This window comes from Lathyrus oleraceus, chromosome 2 (genome assembly GCF_024323335.1).
Source record: "Lathyrus oleraceus cultivar Zhongwan6 chromosome 2, CAAS_Psat_ZW6_1.0, whole genome shotgun sequence".
NCBI lineage: Eukaryota > Viridiplantae > Streptophyta > Magnoliopsida > Fabales > Fabaceae > Lathyrus > Lathyrus oleraceus.
The window spans coordinates 75,248,834-75,275,187 of NC_066580.1; the positions used below are offsets into that span (position 1 = coordinate 75,248,834).

At 33.5% G+C, this 26,354-nt stretch overlaps 1 protein-coding gene and 1 long non-coding RNA gene across 2 annotated transcripts; both read right to left on the reverse strand.

The window, feature by feature from the left end:
• Window positions 1–2,138: 2,138 nt before the first annotated feature.
• LOC127118201 (uncharacterized acetyltransferase At3g50280) lies at window positions 2,139–4,001 on the reverse strand. Its single transcript, XM_051048357.1, has one exon. It carries the CDS (start codon window positions 3,899–3,901, stop codon window positions 2,420–2,422), a length of 1,482 nt encoding a protein of 493 aa, XP_050904314.1. The 5' UTR covers window positions 3,902–4,001; the 3' UTR covers window positions 2,139–2,419.
• A 13,907-nt stretch (window positions 4,002–17,908) lies between these two features.
• On the reverse strand, window positions 17,909–19,669 carry LOC127118202 (uncharacterized). Its single transcript, XR_007802120.1, has 3 exons — window positions 19,210–19,669; window positions 18,208–18,700; window positions 17,909–18,097 (listed from the first exon to the last, which is right to left on the reverse strand). It is a non-coding gene; the product is annotated as an uncharacterized LOC127118202 (long non-coding RNA).
• Window positions 19,670–26,354: the final 6,685 nt, after the last annotated feature.

The window sequence follows — 26,354 nt, forward strand, 5'->3', positions numbered from 1 at the left end:
CAATGGATCGTTTAAGTTGATTTTCAAGAATAATTTATTTTTTTAGATTATTATTATCTTCTAAATCAATTTGAATGATTGTATATGTTTATTGAGAAGTGGAGGAAAACAAACAATCTACATATTTTATAATAAACTCATGTTCAATGCCTCATGTTCTTTAAAGTAATGATTCTTACCTTCTAGTTTATTTTGCAAAGCATCAAATTTGTTAAGAAATTTGGATTCATCGTCATCACTGTCATCATAATAATCATCATCATTTAAGATAAAGATGATGATGAATCTGGATTAGTCAATAAAATGTTGCTTTTCAAAATAAACTATAGGAGAAAGATTTGTTGCTTTGAAGAATTTGGGACATTGAACCAATTTATATATTAAAGAGCGAGAGATGAATTATGAGATGCATGATATTCAAAAAATAATGGATCGTTTAAGTTTGTTTTTAAGAATGATTTAATTTTTCATATTATTATCTTCTAAATCAATTTGAATTGTTGTATATGTTTATTGAGGATAGGGAAAAACAAGTCATCCACATATTTTATAATAAACTCATGTATACATATCACCACAGTTGGAATTTATAATCGTAGTGAAATTTTAATTTTATTCACGCTTTAATTAAATAACTGTTGATGGGTTTCGAATCCATGAATTTTATATATCACAACGGTTGCTTAAGATAATTGTTGTAATAGGTAACGAACTACCTAGTTTATCATTACGGTCATACGCTCGTGGTGGAAAATAACTAAACTCTATCTTACCTCGGTTGATCAACCATTATAGTATTCATTTACCAACAGTGCTAAAAGGATCTTTATGTAATAGTAAATTCTCTATTCTATAGTCTATATTATTATTATTATTATTATTATTATTATTTCAGAATTGAGTTTATATATATATATATATATATATATATATATATATATATATATATATATATATATATATATATATATATATATATATATATATATATATATATATATATATATATATATTATATTTAATCATTTTTAAAATAATTTAAAGTCATTAATTCAATATTTTACTATCTATTAAAAATAGAATATTAAACTCCCTTTGTTTTTTTTTATCTTTTTTTATATAAATTTAGTAATTAACATGCTACTAAAATCTAGTTAAGGATTAAATATAAAAATTGAACGTGAATATTAAAATTGTATTAAAGTCTTAGATTTTTAAAAAATTTGAGTCGATCAATTTGTAAATAGTTTGAGAAAAGTGTAAAACTATTAGAATATATTTTAAATTAAATATTATTTTATTTAATAACATAAATTTCTCTTTATTTATACTAAATCAGTGTATCTTTAAAAATAAAGATTAACATAAGATTTGTGTGTATAAGTCGTTATTCAATATATATATATATATATATATATATATATATATATATATATATATATATATATATATATATATATATATATATATATATATATATATATATATATATATATATATATATATATATATATATATATATATATATATATATATATATATATATATATATATATATATATATATATATATATATATATATATATATATATATTATGTTTTTTCTTTTTTTAAAGGGAAAATTAATTATAAAATTAGTTAATTTATTATTTAATTTTAGTTTATTTATAAAATTAATTTTCATATTTTAAATTTAAAGATTTTTTATCTCTTTCTAATATTCACTTTTTAAAAATCTACAATATATTTTATTTATAAAAATCTACACTTTTGAAATATTCACTTTTTAACTTATATTTTTATTTATAAAAATCTATAAGGTATTTTATATATGTCATATTTTATAAGAAACTTATCATTTGAAAAATAGAAATATTATTGATTTTAAATATAAAAATATAAGAGATTAAATAGTTAAATTTAAAATAAAAAAAAACATTAATTTTATAAATAAAATATGAGAATCAAAACTATAATTAAACATCTGAAAATTTGAATTTATCAATTTTCCATAGAGTTGCATAACTTCTCTTACTCAAAATAAAGTATCCAATTCCCAAGAAATCAACCTTCATTTTAAGTGGGTTTGAATTGACTTTGACAATGAACTACAACAATGTTTATTTGAACCGAATCCGAAATCTCAATTTATTTTTCTTATTTGATCTGTGCTAGTTGAAACAGATATTATCAAGAGACAAGAAGAAAAAAAATACTAATTGTCAAGTCGAAACACGAACAAGAACATCAACAACATTACAAAAACAAGTTAATTAAAACTAAATGCATAAAAACAACACTTATGTCACAAAAGACCCCACATTCCGAAGAACTCATCACACATGGAACCATGCGATTGCAACACCAACACAATAACATCATCAGTAGTTACGTTATGAACACCAAAACACGACACGTATTACAACTGCCTCGTCGCATAAGCCATAAACTCCGCATCGCTCTCAAGCCCCGCCATAGTTTCTGGCGCCAAAACAACCTCCAAATCAACGGTCCCACTTCCATCTCTCCCCGGAAACGCTGAGATCTTACCGTCGAATTTATTCGCTTTTCCACTCCTAACCGCCAATGGCTTCCCCCAACCAAAATCGTTATCGTACATCGGAAACCTCGGAGAACTACCCATGGTTATAGAACTACCATCAGGGTTCCCCAAAGGAAAACACCTAGGATTGTTCTCCCAATCCTCTATGTACTTCCTCACCATAACATTATCATGCACCTTCACGTTTTTATTCAGCTGCTCCGCACACCACCGTAAGTCCTTAGACATAACATCACCTGCTGAAGCGTAAGTTGGAACACTCTGAATCGCGTTTCCAAAATAAAACGCTTCTAGTTTTGGTTCTAGTCTATGACGACAATTAACCGCCATTCTAAACGTCGTCGTTTTTGAAGCAGGAAATTTCCTCGCGCGCGTGACTGCACGCCACAACAACGCGCATATGGATTGGAACGAAGAAATCTCAACCGTTTCTGTTTCTGTTTCCGTGACGGTAACCGTTTGCTGTTTCGGGTGAGCATTGGTTTTGAACCAGTTTTCAATTAACGTCGCTACTTTCCCGTTTTCTTTCTGGTTGTTGTTGTTGTTATTGTTATAGTGATCGTTCATGTGTTTCTGCATTGATTCGACGGAATTGTTAGTTTCTGGCCACCGTTTGTTATTAGCTCTGGCTTTCAGTTTCTGAATTGCTTCGCGGCTGAAGCTAAAGATTCTTTCTCTGATCGGTGCGTCGGCATTGAATGTCACCGCGGGACCTTCTTTGGATAACCGGAGAACGGCGTCGGAGATTAAAACCGAGTCGCGGCGGAAGCTCGGAGAGTTTCGGAGACATTTGTTTGCTCCTCTGCAAACTTGCGCAAAAGTGTTGAAGAAATTCCAGAAGGAAGTTCCATCTGTGACGGCGTGATTAACGGAGCATCCGATAAAAAAGCCGTCAGCGAGTTCGGTTACCTGAACGGCCAAAATCGGAGAGAAATGACCGGTGAAACTCACTTTTCTATCAAAAGTGAAAAACTCTTTGAAGGATTCATGAACATCGGTGGTTGAGAGGAGGTTACTGATGTTAAGTTCAGTGGCAATGGCGTGAATGAAATCGACGCCGGCATCATTGCAAGTAAGGTAAACGTAGCCATCGGAGTCGGTGGTGAAACGACCGGCGAGTGGTGGAAAGATAGAGAGAGTTTGAGAGAGAGCAGTTTTGAGGAGAGGGATTAAATTATGAAAGGGAATTGAAGGTTTGGTGAAGAGACAACCTTTTTGGATGTAATGACAAGAAAGCATAGGTAGGTCTGAAACAGAGAGTTTAAGGTTTCCAGTAGTTGATTTTTGGTCTGGGAAAATAGTACATTTTGAGAGCAAGGTAGGGGAAGAAGAAGGCATTGTTTGGTTTTTTTGAGTTTAAAAGATGTTTTTTGTTTTTTTTGTGTCTCCTAGGTGTTAAATTGGGAAGTATTGAGTGAGGTAGAATGAGAGAAGAGGGTGGGAGTGTTTGGTATATTTATAAAGAGCTGGACGGTGTTCCGTGTTCCGATTCATGCATCTTATGCTGACAAAGCTGCTAGAATTATTATTTTTATTTCCTTTATTTAAACTGTCTTTAATTATAAAAAACATAAAAAATTGTTTTAAATGTAAATCTCTTTATATATATATATATATATATATATATATATATATATATATATATATATATATATATATATATATATATATATATATATATATATATATATATATATATATATATATATATATATATATATATATATATATAATTAAAATATATTGAAATCAAATGTAAGTTTAAAAATTTTATACCAAATTTTAATTGTTGATAGAAATGAATTAAATATTCATTTCTTTTTTTTAAATAAACAACTTTTTAAGAAAAATAAATTATATATATATATATATATATATATATATATATATATATATATATATATATATATATATATATATTAAAATTGATCATCTTAAATTAATTATATAAATAATCATATATTAGTGGGTGGAATTAATCGATTTTATTATCGAATATCAAATTTTTTTAAAAAAATAATTTATTCATAATTAATATTTTAAGATATAAAAGTCAAAGTTAATTATATAGTTTAAAATATTATCTAAAATCAACACAAATTTAATTGTATGAAGGATAATTCGAATTAACAATTTTTTTTTGTAATTTATAAATATATGAATATTTTTTTATACAGTGATCTCTGAAATAATATATATAAATAAAGTAAAATATTAAATGAGTGTTGAAAATTGATAGATATGAAATGTTATAGAGAATAAAAGATTAAATTTATTTTATTAAAATAATTTGTGAAAAATAGGAGTTAAACTCAAAACAAAAACTATGCAATGAATGGAGCTTTGCACTCACAATCAAGAAAATGATATATTAATACTGCAAGTGTTAAGAAATTAGATTTATAAATATCATGTTTCAATAAACGAGAAAATTGAATTATTTGGGGGTTGTTTTTGTTTACTAGTGAATTTAATTTCAGAAGAGACAAAGTAGTGGTTGATAAATTAAGTTTTCAGCTTTATTCAGATATTGAGAAAGGTTGGTTTTAAATAATTGGGTTAGTAAAAAAATAATCACATGTTAAATATGAGTATAATCTCTTTCAACCCATGTCTTACTAACCATTAATTATCAAGCCAAATGTATCATCTTATCTTAAATGTTTAAGTATTCTTAGCTTTCATCCTATTTATAAGAAAATAATATTTTTTTTAATTTATTATATTGTTCAAATACATTAATTATTTAATGTATTTGATTTTTTTTTAAAAGGATCAAAGTGAGTAATATTTATTTTCTATTTTTGTTACTTTTTTAATACAATGTAATGTAATCTTATCTTAAAGGTTTACATATTTTTAATTATAAGATTCCTTTTTATTTATTTTTGTTAACTCTTAATATAATATAATTTTTTCAAAAATTTGTATTTATTAAATAACTTTATTACAAAAATACTCATATTAAATTTACAATTGAAAGATTCTAAAATGATCTACTTTATAAAATAGGTTTGTACCTTTACATAATTTTTTACGAGGTTTTATCTTTAATTAATTTTTAGTTAATATGGAATTTGAATTCTTTTCTCAATTTGTTTTTTATATTTTAATTGAAGGTGAAGTTCTATTGATTTTTCATATTATACGAGAATGTCAATTTTTCACTGTGATTGTACTTAGATTTTATATAACAAATATAGAATTGAAAAATACAAAAAGGATAAGAAAAAAAAACATTCTTGAGAGGCATTATTAAGAACTTTTTTACAATAAGATTGATTTTATTCCTCTCTATTGATATATATTAGACGTATGACTCTACACGCATGAGGAGGTGAATTGTGTGTTTCAGAAAAATTTTATTTAAAATGTTTTTTTGGATCATTATTAGAATTTAAAAATATTTTAGAAAATATTTTATGATTATTTTAGAAAATATTTTATGATTAAGTTGCGGAAATTTAAATTTCGGAAAGTAAAGAGTTAATGGATAGAGAGATAATACCAAAACTTATAGAGGTTCGGTCAAAAAGAAAAAGATCTAATCCTTTCTCAAAGATTTATTCTCGAGAGTATCCAATAAACTTAAGAGCTTTTAGTAGGTTGAACTCTCAAATCCGCTTATATAAGGAAAATGAAGTTTGTGGTTAACTTCCAACCAAATAGCAAACAAGAAGTGAAGCGGCGTGTCTTCCTTCCAAACGATAGGTTGAAGCGGCTAGTCTTGTTTCCAAACAAGTACTTGGGACGATCATTCTTCAAGCTTTAAAACTAAGATTTTAACACAGGTTGATCTTGAACTTTGGTGAGATTTTATCACGGGCTATACTCAAACCGAATGGGGGTTTTTCCATGCTAACCACAAACCTAGGAGATTTTATACCGGACTAATCTCCAGCCTTAGTAAGCTTTTGGTCGGGCTTAGCTTACGAACCAAAAAGAGGTGTTACACATGATAACCACCAACTAACTTGAGATTTTATATCAGGATGATCTCGAACCTATGAAAGCTTTTGACAGGATGAACTTTCGAACCTATAAAAGCTTTTGGCGAGTTGAACTTTCAAACCTATGAAATCATTTGACAGGCTGATTTTTCGAACCTAAACAGAGACTTAATCACAAAATCCCCAAACCAAAGCCTTTACCGAGTTTAGCTTCGAACGCAAACGCAAATCTCTAAATGGATAAATTATTCAACCAAGGTAGAAACAAATGTTTCATGGTGAATTTACAATTCTACCCTTCCATAATTACACATTTGCGTCACTCGCAAAAGACCTTTCTCGAAAGTGCTACAACTACTTTTTCTAAGCGAGAGAAAGTGTGAAAAATATTTTAGAAGAGAATGAGGGGTGAAAAATGAGAGCTCGCGTTTTTTGGATGTCAAAATTTATGGAATGGTCATTTATTTATATGTTAGAGGTGGCAAAAAAAGGGGAAAATTGAGGATAAAATTAACCAGTCAATTGATTGGCTTAAGGCCCAATCGATTGGTTGACACAAAAATAATCAATTAACATGTTTTAAAAGGTAAGATAATATATCTAGTCGTTACCATTCATTAATGAGTTTTCCTAATGATGAGGGTGTATTTTTACATTGATCCAATGGATTGGATATAAGTGACAACCAATTGGTTAGCATGATAAATTTCCTAGAGCATTTCTGATAGCCCCCAATTCATCTGGCACGGCTACAAGACAGTTTTAGGTATTTCTTAGTAAAAGCAGTTTTAAAACTTGGCTTAATGTGTGTGTGTGTGTGTCTGATTAGTCGTATAACTTTACGAGAAAGACCTTAAGTTTTTACAGTATTTGTTCACAAGACGTACTAGGGCGAACTTTCCCACACTTTAAGACTTGTCAAATATTTCAATCTTATAGAAACTTGATTAAACTTTACTTGGTGATGAGGTTTGAGTTATATTCTATTTAGATGCCATCATCAGATGATCAAACTTATCAACCCTACTTAGCCTGCTTGCATCTTTGGTTGCTTTGTGCTTGGCTTAAATTCATATCATCAAAGACTAGTTGTCATCATCAAAAGCATGCTCCTCTTCAAGAGAGCTTTTATATTATGCTCCTCAGGGGACATATGTTGGACCAAATATTAAGATAACTTGTCCAACTTTTAAAATAGTTTAAGAACATATTGACAACAATGATGGAATGAAAATAAATAATGGACAAATGTGTAAAATAACACAAGAGATTGGTAACCCAGTTCGGTGAAATCACACTTATGTCTAGGGGGAACTCTACCCAAGAAAGGAAGTTCACTACTTTGAATTAGAATAACTAGTCTTATAAGAACCCTTAAAACCTATGAATTTTTATGTCTCCCCCTAATCCTATTGACTTTCTATTTAGATCTCCCCCTAAATATGAGAATCCACTCACTTTCTTCAACCACTAACCCCTAATGATCAACCTCAATAATAATTCTTTTGAATGTTGAAATTTACAACTCAACTAAGACAAACCAATAATTATGCCAAGTTACTGAAACATAGAGTGGTGTACAGCAACATATTCAACACTAATCCTTATGAGGCCATTATCGTGGAATACAAGAAACAGACTCACAAATCCTAGACACAAAGAACTTAATCTTGTATACAAAACTCTCTACTAAAATATGATAATATAATATCCTTATATAGAAATGTCTTATGGGCTTTTCCTTATGGATATATGATTTTAACTCGTCCAGAATAATAGAGAGACTTGTTAGAATTGATTGCTCCATAGAATTCTCCAAAAGATATGATTTGTTACATTCAAATTCAAATTCAAATTTGAATCTCCATTTAAATTTGATTTGATCTTCACTAGTTGTCAAACAAATCAACCATACATTGCTACCAAATATGCAACAAATCTGATTGAAAATTAATCAGAAAAATCGCACCAAACAACAATCCTTATGGCTTGCTAACAAGGCCAGATGTTGCATAGTACATGTTGAAACATCGTGTTCCATATGTTGCACCAATACATCCAAATTAACTCATATCCATAACTTGTAGATCTTCTGTGGTAGAGATAATCTTGGATAGAGAAATATTGAACCAAACTGTAATACCATTTGGTTGTTGCTAGAGACCAGGTGTTGCAACCCACATGTTGGAACATCATGTCCAACATGTGTCCCTTATGCACCAGAATCAGCTTGAAAAAACTTTATGTTGTTTTGCATAATGCAGTCAATCCCAAAAGGATCAACAATCTTCATTGATTAATAACCTGCAAAACATGGTTCCACATTCTCCTCATTTTTTATGACGACAACTCATCTCTCAGGGAGGTGGTAAAAGAAATAGATGGATATACTTGGAGTAACTAAACTCCCACTAAATTAAGTAAAGAGTATACTCTACTCCCCCTAAGAGTATACTTCTCTGTCTTTTTCAAAATTAAAATAACGAGTAAAGATGCATTGCAATAATTTAAAGATGCAAACATTTACTCACATAAACATTTAAGAGAGAGAAAAGCATTTCACTTTTATTAATTTTAAACTACTAAGAATTCAAAGTACTATAGCGGTAAATTCATGATCATCAAGCTATGGATAAGCTAGACACCCGAATAACAAGAGTCGCCACCGCGCTTTTATTGTTTCCAGGGGAAAAGGGAAAAGTACGAACAAAACCCAAAAATAAGAAGTTTTCAAATCAAAACTAATAAAATGCCAGAGATTACAGGTAAGGGGGTTGGTTACAGATAGGGAAGGTGTTAGCATCCAAAGTGTCCTAGGTACTCCTAGGGAGCCCTTTTTTTGTATGCATATGTATTTTGTACAAATGATGCTTGCAAGCAAATAGAATGGGGCGATGAGAAAAGAATTCATTAATTATATTTTTGTGTTTGACAAGACCTTCGGACGTGTGCCTACGTACCAACATAAAAATGAGGGATCAAAACCTTGTAGTTCGTGATATAAATTTCAAAGTGGATGTATTGCTTTTTAACAAAAATTTAAGTTTGAAAGGCACAAAGGCCTAAAAATGGCTTGAATGGGTAAATTCTTTTTGGCTTTCTGAAAATTTTAAGTCAAGTATAATTAAGTATATTTACAAATTTGATTGAGAAAAAAAGTTGGAAAATGCAATGGCATAAGGCCAAAGTTTCTAATTTGCAATATGGTCTAAGTTTAGAAAACAAGCACAAGCAAAGAAGATTTTAAAAAACAAGAGGGAGAGATTTTGAAATTAAAGAAATGGGGGGGAGATGAAGGGACTAATCCTAAGCACAAATTTAAAAGTTGAGAGTTGAAAAGATCTGACCAATGGGCTGCAATCCAATAGACAAGAGTGTCATATAGAAACCCAAATTCCCTTGGACATTAGAATCAAGCAACAAATAATGCACAATATATCAACTTGAAGAGCAAGGCATCAAATAAAGATAGCCACATCCAAGCTTAGCAACTCCATGATCTTCTTCAAATTTGCCCATGTAACAGATGAATTCTACAATGCCACAAATCACAGGTTCAAAATAACAGTTTCACAATGATCATGTTGCAAATGAACTCAAATGGATCTTCAATGATGTATCAGATGAAGTTTCAAATTACAAGCACTTGGTTACATGAAAGTTGGCATTGGCCAAGTCCTTTGCATAGGGAGTGGTGCCTAAATTATAAGTCCAATTGTCTCAGATCAAACCAACAGTCCACGCAAGATGTTTTTTTAGGGTTTTTGTTCTTATTATGTACATTAATGGTCAAAGACCAAACAACCAAACACAATATACACAAACAAGATATATCACACAAATATGGTCCAAGTGGACAAAGTAAAAATGACATTAACATAAACAATTAGAATGGTATGAATAATGGCAAATGGATAAGGCTTAAAAATTAAAGTGCATTAAAGTAAATGACTTGAAATTAGATGTTAGTTGTTAATGAGTAAGAAGTTAGTATTTCTTTTTCTTTTTTTCATTTTTAAGTCATCCTTTGGAGAACACTCAACCCACTTATCACAAGCATGGATCCTTGAACCAAGACATCTTCCAAAGGAAGGAAAAAAGGCCAAGTTTCCACATAATATCATCAAAGAGGGGAGACTTACAATCTCACTAACTAAAATGCTATGCCTTTTGTGTCAAAATTTAGCGCTATGTTAAGCAATCGTAATTGGACTTATGTAGAAGTCACAACTATTTGAGGTCGGGCAATAGAATTTTGGTGTTAATGCATGTTAGAGACATAGTATAATGGACTATGCTCATGAAACATACCACACACAAAAAGAATATGCAAAAGTGGTGGCCTAATATCATCCATACTTATGTTGATTTTGCAATCAACTAGCCTTAGGATGTAGAGATATCATAGGTCCATGACATGAATGCATAAAGAAGGGGAATGAGATGATGAGGGAGGGAAGATAGATCAAACTCAAATTGGACAAAGGATGGCTTTTACCAAATTAAGATCATTAATTCATTTTGGGAGATGGAATGTACATTCCATCAATTCCCTAAATCCAATGATCTTAACCTAGCAAAGTCAAATCAACCTTGACCAAGGCCCAACAACACAAGTCAAACTTACAAAGTAAGTCAAAATGGCTCAACACAATCATTTGGCATTTATTCAATTTAAAAATACTAAAAATAATGCATTAAATTAAATATGGTTGATCAATTTCCTAAAACCTCATCAAAACACCAAAGTAATGGTCATAAGATTTATCATAGGTCAAACAAGGTCAAAGGACCTTGGAGAAAAAATTTCAGAATTTTTGAAAACTTAAAAGTATTTTTAAACAATTAAAAATAAACACAAAATCAATTAAATCATGAAAAATATTAATAATGACCCAAAAAATAATTTTAATTCAAAATATGAAAGGGGATTTTATTTTTAAAAAATTGGTGAAACTCTCATATTTTTTGGATCAATATTAAACTTAATATGAATTAATGAAAACCAAAGGAATAAAATGAAAATCAGAAAATACAAAAAAAAACGTGGACCACTTGATCTCCCTCATTAATTGAGGTGGCATATCAAGTGGACACAAACGCGCGTTCCATGATGGAACTTAGTCAGCGCGCCACACAACTAGTCATCCAAACCAACACTTGTGATTAAAACATTTTAAACTGGATCAATGGTTCAGGACCACGCCACATCATTGCCAGAGCAAAGCGTCGATCGTCTTCTCAGGTGACCTTGGTCGGACTGATCCAATCATTACCATGACATAAATGAAAAGGGAGGACATGATCTGAAAGAAAAAATGGCGTAAAACACGAATCTGACCTCAATTTTAACTAACACCAAATATATAGAAATATATGAGGAGTTAAATTTTGAGGTGTGTCAACTGAGTTGCTTCGATTTGACCTCAAAGCAACTCAATCTTCTTGCCTACATTGGTAGGACTTCAGACAACCAAAGATCCAAGAGAATTGATGAGAATTGAGTTAGAATCAAAGAGAAGGAAAAATCTGGAAAATACCTTCAATGATGTGCAGAACTTGATCTCTCTTGCTTCAATTCTTGTTTGATCTTGCTCCAATAGTTTGCAGAAGTGGATTAGGAATGGTAAGAAGCTTTGGATCCTGGAGTTCTTGAATCTCCAAACAGTGAGATTCAAACTCAATTTTCAAGTGAAAATTATCAGGTTTTCCTTTGAATTATGAGGGTTTGAAGAGTGGAGGCAAAGCTGGCGCACAAGGATCCCTTCAAATGAGCTCAGAGGGTCTCTATTTATAGCAAATTCAAGTGTTATTTGCACACTTGCAATTTCTTCCAAATTTGTCAATGTCATGTTCAAGCTTGCATGGGTGTGTACAGGCCCATGAAGCAATACACTAAGGTCTAAAACCAACTGAAATGAGGTCTGAATCAAGCTTGATTGACAAGGCAATGTGAAATGATCATTTGAAGTTTTGATTTTTCCAATTGATGCAGGCCTGTTAACACCATGCGCAGTCCTAGCAAACTTGATCCAAAATGAATAAATTAGGACTCTTTGGAAAGCTTAGATCAAGAAGAACAACTCTTATGTTGAACATGTTTCCATTTGGAACTTGTATAATGGTTAATTTTGAGGTGGAAGTTTGGAAATTTCAACATGTTGGAAAATTTTCTAAGTGTCAAGTCATATACTTCAAAGTTTCACCTTACTAAACTTTTTATGTGAGCTCCAAATGAGAAAAGTGCCTTCATCAAAGTTGTAGATATTTCAAAGACCTTCAAAATGGTCACCAATTTGACATCATTTGGATTTAGAATGTGAGAGTTATGCATTTTTGAAGTTGAGGAAAATCACATGTTCAATGGTATTAGTCCAAAATGACCTATAATGTATCCTCATATCACATGTTCATAAACGTTGATTCAGATCTTACTCCAAACATAAAAAATGAATTAGACATATTGAATTTTATTGTTCAACTTGTAAATCATTCATCTCATAAAAACTGAGCAGGTTATGGCCTTGGGAAGTTGACTTTCAAATTAGGGTTTAGACAAAATGACCTATAATGTTTCAACATAGAATATGACTTTCCAAGCAAAATTAGCTCTAGATCTCAACCTGAAAGTTGTTCGTAATGTCATTTATAGTAATGTTTCTCTTGGAATAATTTTCATATGATGAAAAGTGTAGGAGATAGGGTCTAGGGAGACCCAGTTTTGATTAGATGAATTCATCTGGCCAACCACCATCAACCAACTTGATAAATTGCAATTCTCTTGACTTTTTTAGGCTCATGGTAGATCATATATGCATAATATGATGAATTTTGAAGTGCCCTTTGAGAAATTTGATCAATTGATGAGGAAGCTTGTTGAAGAAGTTACTCAAGATACCCAGACAAACTAGGGTTTCCAAGGCAAACCAACTCCAAACTCTTGAAGAAATCTTGATCAAAATAACATGCAAAGATCATTGGGACTCATATATGATGCTTAGAGACATTATGATTCATTCCTTTATTGTGCTCTTAGCTATGAGGGTCTCAAACCCTAGATGTGAACTTGATAGATCAATGGTGATCATACCCTTCCTACAAAAGAGTTAGGCAAATACAAAGACATATTGTTGGTATTTTGGTTAGTGAAATGATAATATACAAGTATGATACAATCACATGGTGCTTTGTGATCTCTCCCAAAACAAACCCAATGAAAGAAGGGTAAGGAGGATGCCAAGGTATGGTCCCAATGCTAATGCATATGATGAAATTGCATGAGGGATCTTAGGGTCAAAATTGGGGTCTTACAAGTACAAAGGAAATTTTTTCAAAATTAAAATATATTGGGCTAAGATACATAAGTGAGTTTATTTATTTCCATAAAAACAAGAAATAATAAGAAAATTATGGAAACGTAACACATAAGTGAGTGTATTTATTTACAAAAAGAAATAAGAAATAATAAGAAATTATGGAAAGGTAACATAAGAAAGCAACTATCCTAAGACAAATAAGTTAGTTTATTTATTTTCATATGCATCATCATTTCTTATGATGATTTTCTTGACCTTTTCCATATATTGGGCTAAGTTCTGACATATCTTTAAAACTTTGTCGATTTTTTTGTCTTCTACTTCTTCTAGCTCTTCTTCTTCTTCTAGATTATTAGTTCATCATCTATCACTCAATTTTTCATGATAAACTTTGCTTCTCTTAGTGAAATACAAGTGATCCTATGGTTGGTTGCATTTGTAGCTTCATCCACGGTGTCCATATTGAAGGTTTCTAGGAGCTTGGTGATTATCGCTCCATAAGAGAGACCTGCTGACTGGTTCTCTTTTGAGCAAATTATGTGGTTAAATATTCCTTCTACCCAATTGGTTGGAATTTCTTGGGTTAAAATCCATAAGGGTACAACATATTCTCTAATGATATAATTATGGTTCACATTCTTAGGAAAAAGGATTCTAGTTTAAAGGTAGTGGATGATACGTACCTTAGTTTTAAATGGGTTGATTTGAAATGAACTTTTCTCTTTTCCATGGGATTGATAACAAGGTGATTTAGGGTTGTGGAGTGTTTGAAGTTCCTAAATCCTAGGGGTCTTTTGTGGGTGTAGGTTTTTTCTTAAAATGGTAACTAAAAAAGTCTTCTAAAGTGATCCTCTTGGATATCTATTTCCATTCCCCTTACCAAAGATCTTAGTGAGATTCCCATAATTCTTAATTTTAAATAAAATTCTCTTACAAGGCTTGGGAAGCTTTTATCGAGAACTTGTGTAAATAAATATTTCATATAGACTTGACATATTAGATGGTATTGTTTGTGACTCCTTAAGAGGCTTGACTCCATGTACCACAACTAAATTACTTTTTTCCCTAAGATTATCATCTTTTCTACCTACTTCTTATTTATCAACCCAATGATAAAAACATCCCTTTTTGGGATATCTTCATAGTTTTGACTCCTTGAAAAGGCCACTAAGATGCTTATGGCAAACCAAAAATAGCTCACACAAGAAAAGATGCAAGAAGAGATGAAACTTTGAGATGTAAGAAAGAGTGATAAGGAATACCTATTTATATTGTGTTTTCTAATGTTTTGATCGTGTGTTTCTGGCAAGCAATCAATGGAGTTTGTGTTGATTTAAAATCAGATTAAAATCTTTCCAAAATAGGCGTACCAATTGATTAGTAAGAGGACAACCGATTGGATTATCATATCTTTCAGGATTTTGAGCGTTCATCATTAATGTTGAGATTTGATTTCATTGGAACACACATTTAGCTTGGATATGATATGAAAATATGAACTTCAAACTTCTCCAATTGATTGCCTCATGTTCCAATAGATTGGGCTTTTGTTGGTCAGCCTCATTGGTGCATTTTGGGGCTTGTGTTGGATTACTTTTTTGCACCCCTTTTCAGCCTTGGTTGTACCTCCTTTTTATGAAACACTTAGAAACTCATATTTTTATTTAATATACATAATTTATTGAAATGAAAAAAATTAAATCTACCATTTTAAAGGGCTAATCATAGTTTTCAGATTATTTCAACCTTAAAATAGTGTACTACCTTTATTATCAAGAGACGTTAATAAAACTTATCTTAAAGGGAACACCAACATATTATGGTGTGTTCTTCTCTACATATGGTTGGACACGAGAGTTGATTTAAACAGAGAGATGTATAAGTCCCTCACAGGCATATGCACTCAATCTATTAAGAGGTTAATTGATCACTGAGGATCATAAGTGTTTAGATATCCTCGACAAAATATCTTGTTGTGATTTCCATCATCTTAGATCAAAGACTTAAAATACCGTATACTTTGATGTATACTCTTAGCTTTGCACACCTCCATTAATAATCATTAAAGCTTTGAGATGCAAAGTATACCTTCAAAACACCAAGGTTTCACTTTTGGTACCCAAACTTTCTTGGGTCCAGGTGCATTAGTTTTTCCATAAGGTATAAGATTGTTACCTTTATACCTTTTCAATTTGCTAAAATAGAAGGGCTCTAAATGGCCAAATCTTTTGCAGTGTGTGCATTTATAAAGTGGACAATTCTTTTTCTTATGATCTTCACCTTTATTAGGTGTTATACCTTGTTAAATTCTAGTCCATTCTTATTCAAGAAATGCCTTTGACTTGATAGGATCAAGTCAAGCTTTTATTTCCCTTGGGTAAACTTACCTAGGGTTTCATGCAATCCAGTTACTTTCTTTTTCAAAGAGACGCAAGTCTCACATGACTCACTTAAGTTTCTTATCTTGGTTATTTCTAATTTAAATGATTTATTACTTTATTTAATAAACCCTAAATACTCCTTAAAGTCTAATTTGAGTTTTTTAAGCTTATCATTTTTTTAAAACTTACCTAGCAGTAATTTTAAACAGTTGCTTATAGGATGGTTTAGTTACCTCAACATTATATTTCTCGTAGGTTTCCTTTAATCAAACTTCATCTTTTTAGTTGGAAGAAGATTCTTTTATTGTTCTTCCTGAGTTTGATGTCTCTCCTCCTTTTCTTCTTTTGAAGATTTCATTAGAAAATAGTTCTTCTTCATAGTTTCTTACACATGAAGTTCCTTCATTTGATGTTGAATCTTCCGAAGATATTTCAACTATTGAGTGTGTTCTTTCGAAGGAAGCCATTAGAGTGTGTGATAGGAGTTTGATGAAGTTTATGATTCTTAAAGACTTGTTTCTTAAACCTTAAGTAATTGAAATAATTCGTTCAATTTTTCTATAATTTCCTTCTCCTTTGATTTTTCTTGAAATTCAGGAAGGCTCACATCTTTAAATTTAAGGTTTGGATTAAAATTTCAATTATTAACTCTTAGATATTGATTAGTGACAAACTTTATAATATAACTTCTAATACTTCTAAATTTTGAAAAACATTTAAGAGTAACATCTTCATCTTCTTCACCTCGTGTGTTCATCTCCTCTTGCTTGATACTTGGAGAAATTATGTATATCATTTTAAGGGTATCCCACATTTCCTTGGCATTTTTTCAATTTTGAACATAAAATAATTTACTATAAAATAATAAACTAGGGACATTACTATAAAACTCTTGGTTATAAAATCTATTTCAAAATTTGTCTTTTCTTCTTTGGTCCAAAGGAATTATTGTTTATCTACTTGTCATACCCCGATTTTGACCCTGAAATTTTTCCATTTTTTCTTTTATTTTTGCATTTTGCATACATTCGTCAGTATAAAACGGATTTTAATATCTTGACTTTTTTATTTTAATTTGATTTTAATTTCAAATTAAGTTTAATTCCCAAGTTTCAATTTAATTTTAATTGTTATTTTACTAATTGATTTTAATTTTCAAATAGATGTGAGAATTGATGTCAAAAGTAATTTTAACAAATTATTGAATTAATTTGATTTTGATTGGGTTTTCTACTGATTTTTTATTATTATTTAAATTGATATTTAAATTAGTCTTGGATTATTGCTAAAAAAATCCATTTTATATCCATAGAACATTTCAAAATCAAAATAGCATTACAACATTTTCATAAATTACAAAAAATCATGTTCCAAATTGCATTTCTCAACATTTTCATCAAAATTCATCCTATTACAAAATCCTCTTCCTAAAACCCTCTACCCTATACAATACACCATTCTACATTTTTCATTGTAGAACAAAATTCCGATACAGCAGCTTCTTTCGAGGTACCCCCACAAGAAATGGCCAGTCAGTTACCGTCCCTCTTTTCCATAGTCAAGAAAACATTGCTGGAAGGATTACAATAGAACCTATGCAAGGGAAGAAAATTGATCACAATGGCATAAAAGTTGAGCTCCTTGGACAAATAGAGATGTATTTTGACAGAGGGAATTTTTATGACTTTACTTCCCTTGAAGCATAGTTGAGTACCAGGATTTTGTGGTTCGCAACTGTTCTCCGCTTCCACAGATTAATAACAGCATCAAGATGGAAGTTGGAATAGAAGGTTGTCTGCATATTGAATTTGAGTACAACATCAGCCAACTCCAACGGCAACGGAAACGCATCAACGGCAGAACCTGCGAAACCAAACTGAAGAAAACCTGCAATATCACAGCAATCCATGTGTCGGTTACAAAAGCCACAACAGGAAAATGGTACAGCATCTGCTACAAGAACAAGTTAATTCGATTGCAAATTTGGCTTTTAATACCGTCGGGACATTGCAAAGAGAGGCACCTCCTAACCAGCTCTCACCAAATTACCCTGAACCACCACCTGCACCTGCTGCCGTTACTCCCTCATCAACATGCTTGCAATCCCGTCCCCAACCTGCAACAAACAATAAAGAACATGGCACCGACAACAATTTGTAGCAGAAAACTCATAGAAGTCCAAAAAAAAGGGATTACAATCATTTCTAAATTCCAGCTGCATTTTTTAACACAATACAAGTAAGAGCTCCATCTTTTAACAAACTCAGACCCCTCGGGTCAAGGACAAGCCCGTTTGTATGCGCAAATTCACTTCCGATCAAAGATCAAATGCCGTTGGTATTTCACAATCTCTGGCTATGGCATATGTTATGGATCAGAAAGCAATGTTTCTTCAGCAATCAACATGGAAAAATAATGTCAGGATGAATAATTTGGTTGAGCAAATCCATGGTCCACTTTCAAGCATTCAATCCTTGAGTAAAATCCTGTCTACACAAACAAAGAAAAGTCAGATTTCACATGACATTGTTGAGGATATCTTGATGCGGGTAATAGCACAAAATCTCTCCCCATCGTCAACTCTTGTTGAGACGGTCATGACTCCAAATCCAGAATGTGCAGTAATCGACACACCAATTGTTGATGCACTTCACTTAATGCATAATGGAAAACTCTTGCATCTTCCTGTGGTTGATAGAGATGGCATTGTTGTTGCGACGGTTGATGTGATTCATATCACTCATGCTACTGTGGCTACAGCTAGTCAGGTATTAGTGATAATGAAACTATTAAAATAAACATGAAGGCACACAAAATGTGATTGCAAGAGTTCCAATTGTAGCTAAAAGTACTAGCTCATTTAAGCAATCATACAAACCCAGGTAACACTCAAGAGGATAATATTTCTAACAATCATTCCTCTATTACAACATTCACTTGAAAGGAAAAGCATCCTTCTTCAAGAACCACCAGACTGACAAGAAATCCTCTTCCCTTACCTGTTATGGTTGCGTGCTTCATCTAATGGTGGTGGTTTTCCTAAACTTTTTGGTTGAACTTCATCCTTCTTCCCAATTGTCATCTCTGCTAAAAGTCTCCTTGGAAGATTCTACTCTGCAGGATATGCAACAACTTTTCGTCAACCAAAATAGAAAAATATAAAATGAATTGTTGTACTTAGGCAATTAAGCAACTTGCCCATTTTGAACATTCTTGGAATTTCTTGGAATTTACAGCATGATTCCAATTATTTAATCCCAGGAGAGCTCGGCAAACAGGCTAGCTGTAACAAGTTCATCAATCACTGTTGCGAAGAAGTCTTCCTAAGCCTGTTGAAAGTCTCAAGCGTCTTGCTAAGCCTAATCCTATGTTTGTTTGTACCATTGAGGAGTCTGGAGAACACATTGTTGCTGGTGCAGGAGAGCTTCATCTAGAAATCTGTTTGAAGGACTTGCAGGATGATTTCGTGGGTGGGGCTGAAATTGTCAAATCCGACCCTGTTGTGTCATTCAGAGAGACTGTTCTTGAGAGGTCATGCCGCACAGTGATGAGCAAATCTCCCAAGTTCGCCATTTTCCCTTGCAAGCAGTAAATCGCACATGAGTATTCCGGTTTTCACTGCAGTAACAAAATAAGGCAATCAGTTTGAAAATTCAAGAAAGTTCCCAATTTGGAATTGGGACAAAAGCTATCAGAAAAGCATATGTTCAAAATTACCTCTTCGAAATCCATCATCAAACGGGCTAAAAGCACTTCTGAGCATCTGAAAAAGCGCTTCTGAGCATTCTCCTTTGAGCCTTTACACACCAACCGAAACCCTAATTTGCAAGCATAAAAGGAAGCGAATGAGAAAGAGAACAAAGGAAGGAGACGGCAAACGGCAGAGAACCCTAAATCGAAAAATCAATCAAAAAGCAAAAACCGATTGAAGGAAGCAAAGAGAGTCGATTTTGTTACCTGAAGAAGGTTAGCTCCCTCTTTCTATTTCGTGTATGATCTGTTTGAGTTTGAGACGGTTCGGAGAGTAAGCGATGTAGCGAGAGAAGCTTCGCGTGAGAGTGAGACGGAGAGTGAGCGATGTGAGCGAGGGAAAGGCATTGTGAGAGGTTTTTTTGGTGAGAGAGAGTGAGACGAAGAGAGAGTAGTCGTTAGAGAGAGTGAGACGAAGAGAGAGTAGTCGTTAGGGAGTGAGACGGAGAGAGAGCATCGCGAGGGAGAGAAGAGCGAGCTTTGTGAGAGAGACAGATCCGTTTTTGTTTTTTCCTTTCTTTATTGTCTTTTTTTTCTTTTTTATTAATAGAGTAAGTAGTTTTTAAAAAAAAAGCATTATAAAAAAAGATTCCTTAGTTAATTGATGAAGGTTTTAGGTTTCCAATTTATTCCTCTTGATAAACCCAACAGCCATGCGGCTGGGTTTAATTACCAGTAGGCCAATAGTTTTCTTCTATTTTAGTTTTTATTTTAATCCTTCTTTTTTAATTTATTTTAGTTTATATATTTAGGTTAGTGTTAAAATAACAGTTAGTTGATGAATAGCCTAGTGGAGAGGGGTTAGTTCCATAGTCTTAGGTGGACTAAGTTCGATACTCATACGTAGCACTTTTTGTAGTATTTCATTTTTCTTTAGTATTTTTTTAGTATTTCATTTCTTTTTATATTTTATTATTATTTTGTTTTTAGTATTTTGTTTCTTGTAATATTTTTTATGTCCATGCTTCTTTATTTAATTTCATCATACATGCAAAACCTTTTAAAAAAAAAAACAAAAAAAAATCATACTTTTCTCGATTTAATATCGAGCCCATTTTCAAACCCGTGTAAGTCGATTGCTTTTTAAGCATCGCCATCAACCTCACATAGCTTACTCTTGGGCTTTCTTACAATGAGCTGGTTCCCTTGCACTTACACGCATGCATTATTTGTTTGGGCCCGATTTTATTTATTTCATGATTGTTTTAATCCCCATTTGACAAATGTACCCCACTCCCCCAATGTGTAATAATTTTGTACTTTTTATTTCTTTTATTGTTTGGCTGTTTAGTTAGATACTAACACAAGATTAAAATCAACAAATTTCAAAAATACAAAATAAAGACTCGATCCAACGTCGAGCATTTTTCTCAATAAACAAATCAATTCATTTTTTCATCCTATTCCATCCCATCTTTTCCAAACTTTCATCAAATGCTTGATTCAACGTCAAGCCATTTTCATAATCAAAAACTCAAAAAATATTAATCTATAGTTAAGACCCTTTCATAAAGATGGAAATGGAACATGGTGTATACCATGCACTCCTGAGGTTAAGATTCGAGACGTATGCCTCGCCAATCTTAACTCTCGCCATCATCCAAATTTGTCCACTTTGTTTCTTCAAACACTCAGCCAAATTTCTTTTAAACGTCCATCAATACTTGATCTAGGTCAAGTCATTTTCATAACAAAAACTCAAAATACCTAATTTTTATTAAACACTTTTCTCAATAAAGGTGGAAATGGAACATGATGTATATCATGCACTCCTGAGGTTAAGATTCGAGACGTATGCCTCGCCAATCTCAACTCTCGCCATCGCCTAAAAATTGTCAATGCGGTTTCTTCAAACCCTTTCTCAATCAAATTCAAAACACCTAATTCCTATTAAATACATTTTTGCAAATAAAGATGGAAATGGAACATGGCGTATGCCGTGCACTCCTGAGGCTAGGATTCGAGATGTATATCTCGCTCATCCAAGTTCTCGCCATCACTCAAAATACATCAAACCAATCAAATCCCTTTTCCTCGCCGCCGTGCGACTAATCAAAAACCTTTTTCATAAATAAAAGATATATTGTCTTAAGAGATACAAAACAATGTTTCGGCCACGATTGTTGAGTAGAGATAAATGACGCTTTTCCGAATGTAGATTTATAAATCCGTTCGATGTGTGGTACGCGTCCACTCCTCATCTGTTTTGGGTAAAACGATGTTTTTGTCGATTAATACAACATAGCTTTCGCTAAAATCGACCAACAAACAAACATTTTTCTACCCAGAACTACGTAAGCCTTGATTTCTCTTTTGAGATACGTAGGAGCAGGATTTTTAAATCTTGTCAGGCCCACTAATAAATAACTTAGGTTTAGTCCTTCGTCAAAAATCCAAAAACATTTCTTCTATCTTCTATTCTTTCTTTCCCACCTAATAAATTGAAAAGCCTAATATTTTAACAAACACTAACGCACACAACTGACCTAATGGTTCCCGTTGAGTACAACGGACATGAGGGGTGCTAATACCTTCCCCTCATGTAATCGACTCCCGAACCCTGATATTGGTTGCGATGACCATATCTTATCCTTTCTTTTGTCTTGGGTTTTATCGATATTTTCCCTTTCCTTTTTAGGAATAAATAAAGTTCGGTGGCGACTCTGTTCAGTCCATCATTGCGAGCGTGCGATCGCGCTTCGCTTTGAAGTCGTATCCCCATTTTTTTCGAGGTGCGACAGATGGCGACTCTGCTGGGGACATAGGAGCAACCCCAAGTGAGTCAAGCCTAGTTAGGATGTTTGTGTGCCTTTGTTTGTTTAATTGTGTGGCTTTTCCTTATTTATTGCTTTTAATATCTTTATTGTTATATTGATATCTGTTGTATATTGGTTCTATTGTGATTGTTGGTACTTGGGTATTTGATTGCAAACCATGTGGGAAAGACTCTACACCCGAGTCTAGAGTGAAAAAACATAAGATAGGACGATGGTTGAGTAGTACGGACTCCCGAGGTGTATACTTCGTAAGAGTCGGTACGAGAACCTCACTTAGAGTAGATCCTTTTGCAAATATTGTCGCCCGAGGTGTATACCTCGTAAGCGGCGATGTTTCAAAGGGGTCCATGACTCTAAGAACCTTTTAGAACATTAAACCTTTGGCCAACTAGAAATGATGGTTGCGTAGTATGGATTCCCGAGGTGGATACCTCGTAAGGATCGATACGAGAACCTCGCTCAGAATAGATTCTCCAGATGGAGTTGATGACCGGAAAGTATTTTCCGTAAGCGTCAAACAGTCTTTTGAATCCATGACTCTGAGTACCCTGTCTAGAACCCAGTCGATGGTTGCGTAGTACGGACTCGCGAGGTGTATACTTCGTAAGAGTCGATACGAGAACCTCGCTCAGAATAGATTCCCTAGATGGAGTTGATGACCGGAAAGTATTTTCCGTAAGCGTCAAACAGTCTTTTGAATCCATGACTCTGAGTACCCTGTCTAGAACCCAGTCGATGGTTGCGTAGTACGGACTCGCGAGGTGTATACTTCGTAAGGGTCGGTACGAGAACCTCACCCAGAATAGATTCCCTTGATGGAGTTGACGACCGGAAAGTATTTCCCGTAAGCGTCAAACATTCTTGTGAATCAATGACTCTGGGAATCCTTTGTAACAAAACCTTAGATCTTACCCGGTGAGAACCTATTCTTGGAAAGCAATCAAATTCATCAGTACCTCATACTTTTGAACCCGTGTATGAAAAAAACAAATGTGCATGGCTTGCATTGCATTCATTCGCATTCCATTGCATTTGCATTGCATCATAATGCATGTCATTCTCCAGACAAATTACCAAAAAAAACTCATCCATCTTTTGTCCGTGAAGCAAAGTGATTCTCAACACGCGTTTAGAACAAAGAACCATGTCTCAGGAGATGATGGACGAGCTAAGGAAAGGCCAAGAAGCACTGAAGGAGGAACTCAATCTTTTGAAGAGCCAAATGAGATGGGTCTTGGAAACGGTGCAAGTCTTGTTGGGAAAAGAGGGTCACCCAATATACGCTGCTGCAACAAAGAGAGCTACTACCCCGCATCCATCTGGTGTCACCCCAAGTCAAGGGAAATTCTATGTGGCAACTCCTCATTTACCAGTATATGGACCTCCCTCAAGGCGTCATCATCAACATCCTCTGGCCATTCCTCCTCAAAATCACCGAAGTCAGGTTCAAAACAAAAATCAGAATCAGAGCAAGAAGAACCAGGATCACAATGACCCGATTCCGGTGCCATATAGCAAGCTCTACCCGCTACTGATCCAGAATGCTTTGGTGACCCCTCGAGCTCTCACGCCTGTGTCACCAGACCTACCATGGTACAATCCAAATGCAACGTGTGAATTCCATAAAGGGGCATTGGGACATGACTTAGATTCTTGCTGTGCGCTAAAATATTTGGTACGAGAACTGATTAACAAGAAGAGCTTAGTCTTTGAAGAAGATCACCCGAAGATCAAGTGTGAATACCATACTGGAACAATGGGGCACTCCATCGAGGAATGTATGAGTTTTAAACTCAAGCTGCAAAGATTGATTGACATAAGGTCACCAACACTCAAGGAGGAAGTCTCAAGTACATATACCCTGATCTCTGGGCCAGGTAATGAGAAAGGGAAAGGACCCTTGAAAACCCTCAAGGTTTTGTTCCACAAGGAAGATGTCAGGGATATGGCTAGTGAGCTATCATTGTTTCCTGGTAAGAGCATTGAGATACCGTCTTGGATTTCCAATGTCGCGACCCTAACCAATGAAAGAAAAGGAGAAGTGAGTAGTGAATCCAAGAGACATGCGTACAACGATGAGACTGAAGGAAAAGAATTTGAAGATCATCCTGCCAATGTCAAAAAGCTTGTTGATCCCAACTTTCAAGTGGCTGAAAATGAGCAGTTAGCAATGCCCAAAGTGTTGCACCAGCAACCCCCACCTTCTGGTCTTCATTGCCAACAATCCTGGTTTACCCCTCATCCAAATCAACAAGCCCAAGGCCCGAGGTATCACAATCAGCAAAGGCCTCAAGGTAACTTGGAAAGGAAAAATGATCCTCAACATCCGGTCTTCATGACATACAGCCAACTCCTACAACCTCTAATTCAAAACTCGTTGGTGGTTCCCAAGTCTCTTAAACCGGTTCCACAACCTTACCCACCCGGGTATAACCCAACTAAGAAATGTGGATATCATGCCGGATCAGAAGGGCACTCAACTGAAGACTGTGACGCTTTCAAAGCCAAAGTACAGCAGCTGATTGACAACAGGTACATAGCCTTTCAAGAAGGAAGCTTGGTGGTAAATGTTAACCCATCGACCGGATAAGCGCGAAGATCTCAAAGGGTGTTCCCCTAAGTTAATGGATCAAGATTGAAGAAGTCATTCCCTAAAGCTGGCAATTATTTGGCTGTTTCAACACTTCTTTTGTAGTTTCTTTGCATGTTGATTGTTAATTGCTTTTAAGCATTGTTGTTTTCTTTGAATTGGTAAGATTAATGAAAGGTTTATGCATCTTTTGAATTAATCCATTCGTATTCACTCGTTTTTCATTTATGTTAAAAAAACAAAAACAGAATACTCCTCTCATTCACTTTTGTTTATCGAACTGTTGTGTTAACAAAGATTGGAGGGAGGATGATGAAAACGAAACACCTGAAATTGTTGTGGTATGCTTTTGAGTAAAACCTTGTCAATGATGTAAGGCATTGTTCCAAATCCCCAAACACTGAAGAGATAAGGAGTTAATCCCTAGTCAACCACTTTGAGCCTAGAAGTTGGTGTTTATTTCGGATCTAAAACCCTTAATCTTAACCTGGGGCAGGGTAGTTATGTTCAGATAGTTTGATCGTGCATTCGATCTTTCAAAAAAATCGTCCATATGAACACCCTCCAAATAGGTTCAACCACATGTTATCCTTCGCGCACATGTTGAAGTGTCGAAGAAGTTGAGAAAAGCTAAAATTAGTGTTGGTTGATCCTTATCCACCAATAATATGGCAGTCAATACATTTAAAAAATAAAAAAGGGGCCCGCTAAGTCAAAAACCACAAAATGACTTAGGCAAAAGTTAGGGCATCCCGATGGACCGAAAGCTTCAAAGAAGCGGTCCAGGCAAAATTAGGGATAAAGAAAATCAATCAAAAGAGGTCACCAAAATCCTCAACAAAAAAAAATAAAATACGGTGACTGCCATTTCAAGAAAATTCGTCTTGAATCCTCATCACACCTTCGAACCCTCTTGGAAGTCGAATGCGTGTATCGAATTAACTGAACGTAGGAACTGGAGATCATCAAGAAGAAGGGGTGGGTAAAAACAAATTTTGAGCCTTATATCCTTTTGTTTCAAAAAAAC